The 10,193-nt window shown below is 38.6% G+C and overlaps 1 protein-coding gene across 7 annotated transcripts; it reads right to left on the reverse strand.

Moving 5' to 3' along the window:
• Nucleotides 1–1,808: 1,808 nt before the first annotated feature.
• On the reverse strand, nt 1,809–9,221 carry LOC120904632 (serine-arginine protein 55). 7 transcript variants are annotated; one of them, XM_040314811.1, is made up of 8 exons: nt 9,053–9,216; nt 8,672–8,852; nt 8,525–8,595; nt 8,339–8,437; nt 8,154–8,253; nt 3,311–3,384; nt 2,936–3,229; nt 1,809–2,841 (listed from the first exon to the last, which is right to left on the reverse strand). In XM_040314811.1, the coding sequence occupies exons 2-8, from the start codon at nt 8,795–8,797 to the stop codon at nt 2,550–2,552; spliced, it is 1,056 nt and encodes a 351-aa protein (XP_040170745.1). In that variant the 5' UTR covers nt 8,798–8,852; nt 9,053–9,216; the 3' UTR covers nt 1,809–2,549. The 7 variants fall into 7 exon arrangements, with proteins under 7 accessions (XP_040170745.1, XP_040170754.1, XP_040170736.1 ...); XM_040314820.1 differs by having other exon boundaries at nt 8,154–8,235; nt 8,672–8,822; nt 9,053–9,215; XM_040314802.1 differs by having other exon boundaries at nt 8,672–8,822; nt 9,053–9,215.
• Nucleotides 9,222–10,193: the final 972 nt, after the last annotated feature.

Below are 10,193 nucleotides of genomic sequence, written 5' to 3' on the forward strand. Positions count from 1 at the left end.
GAAGAAGTTATGTTTCTTCCTTTTTTTAGTGTTCAGCCAAAGAATTTCACAATTGTGCAAAAGGGTTGACTGATTCTTGACTGAGTACATTCATGGGGGGGGGAGGGGAGGGGGAAGCTGCAAAAAGGTTGAGAACCACTGGTCTAAAAGGCTTATTCCTTAACACGTTATCTGCCACGTCAGCCACTATGTGGCTGACGGGTTTTTTCCGATCGAGCCACGTCAGCCACATAGTGGCTGACACATTACACATTGTAAAAGACGTGTTACAAGAGATAAATTTGCACGTATTTGATCGGTTCTTTCACAATGCTTTTCTTTCACGGTTATTATTTCTCAAAAAAATGATTCAAATATCAAAAAGAGTTTCTATTATGTTTTCATAAATAAATGAGAATGAGAATGAACAATAATTAAAAGATCTTGGAGTTCATTTATTCATTCTTTACTTTTGACGCACATTCTTAAAACACTCATCACAAAGTTGAGGCTGATCGGGACAGCTTGGACAATACGTAAACGATCTTTTCACAGTTTCACGTGCCTTTCATCGGCACATGCTTTGCCTGTCATTGTTGTAGCATCGTTTGCATGCGCGTACCAAAGCGTTGCAAAGCGTTGGAGTCGGAATGTCACCGACTTTTGCGAGAGGTAAAGAAAGGGAAGGGAAGGGAGGGGAGGGGTGGTTCCAAGAATGAAATTCCATGGAATTAGCCCAACAAACGACATTGTGGAGCGACTGAGACAACAAAGAGAATTGGTGAATTTGATTTAAAAGAGAAAAAATGCAAAAGCAAATGCATTCGTTTCAAAGAGTGATTCCGTGGCCTGACGGGGCAGTTCAGTGGGCATGTATGGTGGCAGACAACGTGTTAAAAGTGCTTAAAAGTGTAGTGGATTGTAGGCGGAGAATGGACAGGCTATTTACAGTCATACTATGTTCAATTACCTACCCCTTTTGAAACAAATGTGCAGACATGCGGACTTTGAAATGGTTGGGAGTTTGCTTAACCTTCGTTTCTATGACCAAAAATACACCCTCATCTTTATGACCACCTACCCGGGTAGGTAATACATTTTATAAGGGAATTTGTATTTTTATTGGTAAAAAAATGTCTTATTTAACTTATTCTATGCAGCTATAATAACAACACTTGTTTTCATGTTATAAATTTATGAAGTATGGCTTTTAGTTACATAAATTGAATGCATAGAAATTAGTTCAACTGACACTAATACACCGCCATGTCTTCCCGACTGTCGGGGCAATCATTTATTATGTGACTTTAGAAGAAAATTAAGAGCTAGAAAACTTTTGGAATAGATTCTATAAATATAACTACATGCATTGCTATACATATCATTACAAAATTAGCGACTAATTCAAACCAAAAACCTTTATTGCATGTATTACCTACACGGGTAGGTGGTTATAGAAGTAAGGGGTAAAAGTTGATTTAATTTTTTAAAGCACATTTTAAAAAATTAAAAAATTCTGAATTTTTTACCACTCTTTTAAAACATGTTTCTCTAGGGATTCTTATTTTTTTTGTTGGATCGATTCGATAACCCAGTTAAAAGTTATAATACAAAGAATAAGCAAAACATACCCGGGTAGGTGGTTATAGAAATGAAGGTTAATAATGAGTAGAGTTGTTAGATACTTAAAACAATGCTACATCCAAGATAGATAAACCGATTCCTTAAGAGCCCAATTCCAATTTCAAATGGATATTGAGCCCGTGAAGTATATCAAATACGTACTTATATTGAAGAAAATCAAAAGCACCCACCACTTTTCCAGACAGTTGTGATTTTTACCATTATGGTTACTTTATTGGACAAATAAAATCAATATTTTTTTTTTCAATGGGCAATATGACAGTTTTTACGGTAAGTTTTGCGTTGAATTCAGCTCCCGGAACGTACAGAATTTGCGTCTTTACTACAGATGAAACCTAATCCTACATTTTTTGTTTCGTTACATACACACACCTGGGTAAAACAACTGTGCAATCAAAAGGAAAATCCTTATCGCCGTTCGATGCCTATATTGCATTGCCAACTAGAAAGAACTCCATTCTAGACGGAAATCGATTAATAACCCATTCCTAAAAAGACATTCTTTTACAATATTATTGGATGACTTATCGGTGCTATGATCTAGATCATATTTGTGTTGCACTCTGTCGCTCAAATCAAATCACAACACCGCAAACGTGTGCGCCAAGCGTCAGAGCTTGCGTTTTGCTTTGAGTGTGTTTCGCATTTTGACAAAATGTTAAGAGCAAAGCTTATGTGAGCAATGGTCCAAAGAAAATGCAATTTCTCAATTTGTAGGCAAATACAACATTTGGAAGGACTGTCTCATTTGCTTAAAACTCAGGTAGGGCAATCATTTATGTAGAGTTATCCTATTCCTAAGTGGTTGTGGTTAATGCATATAATTATTATTTAAAAAATGGATAAAGTTGAGGTGCAATTTTTTCTCCAAACGTAGCCGTCTTCGTCTTCATACTACACGTGATTAAAACAGAGCACATTTGGACTCAATCCTCCATGCTTTCATTACGCTCCGGAGAGTGATCGTTATTTTTGGGAGATGCAGAACGGGACTTATCGTGTGACTTATCATGCGACTGCGAGCGATCGCGAGACCTTGAGTGGGATCGTGGAGAACGGGAGCGCGATCGGGATCGCGAACGCGATTTGTTGTCCTTGGACTTGGAACGCGAACGTGAATGCGACTTTGAGCGTGATCGGGAACGAGAGCGGGACTCATCGCGATCGCGTTTCGGTGAACGAGAACGTGATTTTGATTTGCTGTTATCCCGAGATTTGCTGCGAAAGATTAAAAACAAATTACATTAAAATAAAGTTCGTAGTTATGAGATACTGATGTGTATACTAATGATCCACGTTAAACAATACATACACTGAACGAGAACGCGAACGAGACTTTTCAGGTGATTTCGATCCATTCTTCGATTTCGATCGGCTACGCGACTTAGAACGGCTACGAGACGAACGACGAGACCGGGAACGGGAACGCGATCGACGACGCGAACGCGATCTAGAACGACTGCTCGAAGACCGTGAGCGGCCACGTCCATTTCGTCCGTTACGTCCACGATCCTCAACCAAACGAATACGTCGTCCATTTAGCTCTGTATCATCCAGCTTCTCAATGGCAGTTTTCATGTCCGATAAAGTCGCAAACTCTACGACGCTATTGTTTTAAAAATGATCAAACACACAAAATGGTGTTACTTACACACAATAGTTAATGCCTATGTTTAGCTCAGCTTACCCTTCATTTTTGCGTTGCTTGTGGGCATCTGCATAAGTTACTTCTCCAGCTTGGCGCATGTAGTCCTTGAGATCCTTCAGAACACAAAAAAATGCGTAAATAAACAGAAAAAGTAAATTAATACGGAGCGATTCTATAAAAAAGGTTATGTAAATACTCTGAAAGAAGACTCTTATTAGAGGGTAACTGTGTTTTCTTCTTTAATCTTAAACCTGCAATAGAATGCTTGTGAGTGAGATCACATCATCTGCGTATTTTAGACACCATCAAAATATGTCTTTACAAGTCACATCATATGCGCTTACAATGCACACATTAAAGAGAGAATAAAAAAATATACCAAAAGTATATAAGTTTCAATATCTATCGATGAGAATAATGAGACGCCTTAATGTATCATTTTTGCCGGTCCGTTCGCTCTTTCGGTACGTATTTTTCTAATATCAGGCATAATGAAAAGAATCATTGTACGATCTTTAAGCACGCAGGGCAAGTCCAATGCCTTTTGCAGAATGTGTTGCAGTAAATTAAGAAATGCTGAATATGTTTTTTTTTTTTTAATTTGTTTCGTTTCATCGTTTTATAACCGGTAATGTGTCTTCATTTTCTTGGTTGTGTGGTCTAGAAATTCTCCATCAGTCTCAGCATCTTCCCATCAGTGGCTGTTGCTTTAGATTCGGTTTACAGGTCAGGATCAGGATGAATGTAGTCGATTTTCGCCAAGTTGATTCCTCTCAGTATACAGTTAAGTATACACAATCATCATGCTGTCTTTCTCATTGTTAAAACATATTTCACCATTATTATGTTTCTTTGGTAAACGAGGATCAGTCATTCGTTCAGCGACTAGATAATTCCGCTTCTTGAGATAACAGTGTATCATTCTCCGCCTCCTTCTCTGGATGTGTTTCACCATAAATCGATTTGTGGTCTTTGCTTTGCTCGTTTTTATGTGAAATCCGCTTCAGGAAGTCTATGTTGAGACGTCTTACAACGATATGTTTTATGATTCTTTTCATTATGTCCTTTTTCAACATACTTATACTTTCCAGGCTGCAAAATTGCATGCTTACCTAATCTTTGTTTAAAAAAATTTGACAACTGGTGACAATGATTTTGTTTAAATCATATTTTCAAAAATACACTTTAATCAGGATAGTTCATTTCCTTGATTGAATTAGCAGAGGATATAAAAATTGTAGGGGAGACAAACAATTCGTACTATAACCTAAACTAGCAGTATTGCTATCGACAGTTTTCACATTCTTCTAACCATCAATACAAAACAGAATATTGAAAGGGACAAAAACGATTAAGATTCAAAGAAACGTTTAAAGTAAAAAGATGAAATCAAAATCTAAAAATATCGACCATTACCTTTACGGCCGGACACAGTTTTGGTATTTGGGACAGTCAATGAATCATCTTTCCTTTCTCATGTTCACAGAACCATAGATTTGACCTCTCCTCATGCATGTGTGTGTTTAGTGTGGATACCGAGCGAGCATGACCGTCACTCACATAGCTGGAATCATCGTTAAATGCCAAAAGGGTGGTATCGATCCTTCACTTAGTGCCTCCGACCTCTGTGATGGGATCTCACTTCTTCGAAGGGGAACACAATCGACGACACCAAAAATGGCATTAAAGAATAGCATCCGATGAATGAAAAGGACATCAGAGCGACACCCGAAGATTTTCCACCTTAGTGTACGCGAATGGACGTTCCTCCTGTTGCAGCTTAACGCAGAACCCTCGGAAATGATCATCTTCCAAAACATCCACGCAACATCCGGGGGAGAATAGGTAACTACAGCGCCATTGCCATTGATTACAAGAAAAGAAGATGGTACGGGCAGTATGGTAGACAGGTGACTAAACCTCATCGTGCTTGTGTCATCATCTTCTCTCCAGCCACAACCGATGAGTGTCCATGCTCTCGGGAGGATGAAATGGATTGAAATACGCATTTGGCGACGGAGGAGAACAGTCAAAGCTTGAAAATAGAAAAGAAAAAAGGAAAAGAGCATTCGTCTATGACGCTTAGGATGGACCGATCCCGATGACATCGCCGCCGGTTCGCGTTCATCACACATCCAAGGGCCAAGTCTCGTCTTTTCTCTCGCGGAGTAGGATCCCCTTCTGTCCACAGGGAACACTATATTCCAACACTAGTTTCAGGCGTACGAGAGAGCGAGAGTAGTAACCGTGCACTATTTCACGTCGCAGCAGTAAGGGTTGAATTGGAAACGAGTACATTATTAGCCATCGTTAGAACGAGTGATACCTCATCAGGCGTTGAAATTGTTTAGCGGCCTTCGTCTCAAAGGATGACTATGGTGGAGGCAATTATGTAACGGACATTCTCCTGTCTCTTCTGCATTTGTAGAACTGCGATGATTCCAACAAAATTAGGACCAGTGGAAGGAAACATCGTAGATAGCTGAGATATTCGAATCCAACCTTTTCACTCAATTTTCCATAGCAATCCAAAGTAGTAGAGCAGATCTTGATAAAATGCCTAGACGAGAAGTCCTTAACCACATACTGACTCCGCTGGCCTGTGGCGATCGAAGGAGAATATCACTTGGGAGTTCATCCATCACGCTCATGCCATTTCATAACGTCATCCCCTCTTACAATCATCAGACGACCAAGGGGCAGCAGTCGATCCTTGGGCGCGCACAAATCTTCAAAATTAATCAATGTGAAAAATTTTCAAGAATTAGTGTACCATTGATTAGGGCAAGAACAGTTGAATAGGAAAGAAAATATAAGAAATGAAAACCAATGGAACAATAACGGTACTTTTTTGCTGGAACACACGGTTGGACGTTCGCCCCAGTATGCTGTATCCGAGGTATGTGGTTGATGTTGGCCAGAGAGGGGAAGTCCGGTGCCTATGATTTCCGAATCATATATGGAAGGAGCTCCTGAACACCATCTACCCGCAACTTGGTATTATTGGTGTGCATTGATTCAACGGTGTTCAGTAATAATATCTGATCGTACTTGGTGCATGAGTTACACTTTTTTGCGAACTACGTCTGGATTGGAGTGGTATCATCAGTAGCCGTCAAATTAATCGTCCAGGAATGTAAGTTTCTTTTCTGATCAGCTGAGCGGTGTTTCAGCATATGTGCTATCGGTAGTCGAGTGCTGATCCATGTGCCCAGATCAACCATGACATCTCTCTCATTGGGTGTTATCATCCTGCACGGAGAGGAACGGTGGAGGTCCACCCCACCAGTACCTCCAAACATCCATGTTAATTAGGCTGCTGCACGTCTCCCAGTCGTCAATCACTAGCCATTCGAAGGGAAGCAATCAAACGACGCTACCACACATTATCTTGTGTAAACCCTAGTTCTATGACTTCTCTCATCATGAAATAAGGGCAGCCGCCTTAACAGAAAAAGAATATAATACACATACAATTTTACTACATTTCCTCGAACAGGTAACGATATCTTCTGTCATAAACATAGCTGATAACAAACAATACATTTCTGTTCTGTCCTTCTGTGCTCCTAGAACATTAAAAACTTCGTTTAATCCCTTTAATGCTTCATGGAGTATTAATCACTTGTTGAATATTATAAAAGTATCCTTCATCTTTCTATGATTATTTCATGCAATATAGAACGTTAATAACTAAAGCAATGACGACATTTGCGATAAAGAGTGAATTGTTAAGCTAGCAATAGTAAAACAATAGTGTACATTAATATTAAGCACGATTTACAATATTGATAAATAAAAAGACTTTGAAACAGCAAATTACATTTGCATAGAATTGCACACACTACAATCTATCCGGCTTATGATATGCTGATTGTGGCATGTATCGCAAAACAAGGTGCTCACAAACTACGGAACAGGGATCAAAATCAAAGGTGATCCGTCCACCTGAGAAGACTGCCCAACTTTTACACAAGTCCAAGACCAATTTAGTATTTCAACTTTAAAAATCTTGGGAAATTTTATATGTTTAACTGGTTGTTTTTTAAATCAAAATATTAACTATGACAATTTAGCTAAAGTTATTGTACAAACTTGATGCAATGCGGGACCCGGTAATTGAAAAGATTGGAAGGACTTGGCCTACAACTTTCACAAATGTCAGCACAACGCACTGTCATACATTTAATTTGAATATTTCTAAACAAGATCTGAATTTTAATTTAAAAAATCCTTTGGTTTGGTTGATGGTCCAATTAGCTACCACTAACTGTCATACTTTTGAGACCATTCATATGCATATATGAAATGGGAAAATATTGCAAATCATGCCATTGGCATTGTATACACGTTTTGCCAAGTAGTAAATAATTTTATTAAGAGCAACGAGTTTATTGAAAGGATTTGTTAAAAAAATAAGATAAAAATGTTGAAATATATAAATTATGCTCTTACTATGCCATAATAGGGACTAGCTGAAAAAAATAATAAATTGAGATTTTCGCATGCCGCTTCGAGAAAACTTCTAAAATACCTCAGAATAGCTAAATCGTTACCATTTTTAATACATAGCAATACGGCATTGGCCGTTCTATCTGAGAGAAAAAATAACTCAGTGTTGTTAAGGATCGTTCTACTTTCGCAATCTATCTATTCCTATCACTGTTTAAAATTATGATTCCGCATCGAATTAAAAAAATCATTTTAAGTTACGTGTAATAATAACCAAGCGTGTTTGAAGTCTAGATGTTCAAATAACAGAGATGGAAACACCGGTTCCCGAACAACTGCACCCACATCTCTTTATCAATATTATCATCAAACAAATTTATATAGTACATATGTTCACCTTCCAGTGTAAGAATTTGAGGAAAGTACATACCTGCCAGCTGACACGGGTCGACAAATTCTCCACGACCAGACGGTATTCGGTACGGAGTGGGGGTCCATAACGGGAACTGTTCCTGGAATTGCTTTTATATCTAAACCGACAGTTCAAGGGATTGTGTGTTATTAATACTAATCGGAGGGTTCTTTATTTGACACCCATCACGTAGTTATACTTACTTGTCATACCTTCCACCACGGCGATCTCTATCGTACCTATCTCTTTCGCGGTAACCGCTTGGCCCACGAGCGGTACCCCTTGCTGGTTCCACAACAACTCTACACGGTAAAACAAATAAAGTAATTCATATTTTGGTAAGTAAGTCAATATTTACAAAAAAAAAAAAACAGTGTAATAATATGTACCTTTCACCCAATAGCTCTTTCCCGTTTAATTCGTAGACGGCGTCATCAGCATCACGATAATCCTCAAACTCCTAGCAAACGTAGGAGACATTAGAAAAAAAATGTTATTTTTTGTCAGTTAACAGCTAATAATAAAGCGATACTTACAACAAAGCCATAGCCATTCTTGATCAGAATATCTCTCGTCCTGCCATAACCTTTAAAGAAACGCTCCAAGTCGCGTTCCCTGACGCCATACGGCAAACCACCAACATACACGCGTGACCCCACCATTACTTGCAGTTGGCCGCTAAAACGTCTTAATGCAAAGCAAATAAATAGTGAATAACTAACAACAAGCAGATTGGTTAAAAATAAAGCAATTGAGTGAGTTAATGGTTAAAATATTTTAAGTCACGCGTACTTTAAACATGGCGGCTTAACACTCTCTTCTCCGCATTGCTGTGATACACATGACGGCATTAAATGCCGGATGGAAAAGCACAAGCAAAATAAGATTACACATATTAATGATAAAACTCTGCGTACCTGTCACAATATTGCTTCAAATAGCTACAACTGAGCTATCGAACCCCAAATAAGCGTGGATTTTGCTGATGTAGATACTTTCCGGTTCACAAAATTGTAGAATTTTCACCGCACGCACACGCTCACGCCAAAACCCAGTTTGCCGATTTTGCTCGTTGAAGGCACAAAGGTAGTCACAATGGACATATGACATGACGAAAACTAACGATTAGTTTGTCCAAAACATTGTTTTATTAATCCTATTTTTATACAACAGTTTAACATTCCAGTGTAACAATATCGTTTATTATTTGCAGCTCTATGTTTTTAAACGAACTTAAGTAAGTTTTTATTGCGGTTTGTAAGATATATTTCATTCGAAATTGATCAAATGGTGTCTTGGAGAATGTACGCATAGGTATAAACAAATCACACTGCATCAAGCACATGTCAGTTGTCCATTTTTTCTTAAATACAAGCGACCCCCGACATACGACCGTATTTGATTATGCCAAGATGCACATTTTTCGAAGGTTGATTTTTATCGCACCCCTATCACATGAAGCGTAAACTTTTTCGTAAATTTGGAATTTGATCCAAAGAGGAATATACAGGATGAACTCACGAGTTGAACTTTGATTCTCTGCCAACTATTGAATATGTGCTTTTTAGTTGGCACGGTTCTCCATACAAAAAAAAAATCAATCTTTCTCAACAAGCCATGAGATTCTTGTGATTTTTTCAAAAACCGGTTTTCCATACAATCGCATCCCAAGAGCCACAAATCCACTAAACGATTTCTAAACGGGTTCTGAACGGCACAAGCTCACAACCTAAACAGAATATAAAAAGACTTCGTTTAGCAGACGGCAAACGACTCATGCATTTTAAAAATAGCAAAAAGCTAGTGGCTCCATCTGTTGGTGGGATGCCCAACCAGTGGAGCTTCCACGCTTTGAGAGCTTTCTCATTCCCTCTGTACTGTTGTGCTGTTTTGCATTGTAGTTATGCATCGCTAGAACTAGAACGGCGATACGATTGTTTAAATACTAAACTCCAATGGACACCACCAGCACTGAAGCAAGTGAGATTAGAATACCGGAAGAAAAGTATCGGGACGATTTTTCGTTAAATCATCATTTTCCCCAAATCAGCTATGGAG

The sequence above is a fragment of the Anopheles arabiensis genome, chromosome 2, assembly GCF_016920715.1.
Source record: "Anopheles arabiensis isolate DONGOLA chromosome 2, AaraD3, whole genome shotgun sequence".
Taxonomy (NCBI): Eukaryota; Metazoa; Arthropoda; class Insecta; order Diptera; family Culicidae; genus Anopheles; species Anopheles arabiensis.

Excerpts from the sequence above, each read along its gene's own strand:
- LOC120904632 (XM_040314811.1), bottom strand. The coding sequence starts at position 8,797 with ATGGTGGGGTCACGCGTGTATGTTGGTGGTTTGCCGTATGGCGTCAGG. Across the intron at positions 8,438-8,524 it reads AAAGAGCTATTGGGTGAAAG|AGTTGTTGTGGAACCAGCAA; the intron begins GTACATATTATT and ends TTTACCGTGTAG. Across the intron at positions 8,254-8,338 it reads CGTGGTGGAAGGTATGACAA|ATATAAAAGCAATTCCAGGA; the intron begins GTAAGTATAACT and ends CTGTCGGTTTAG.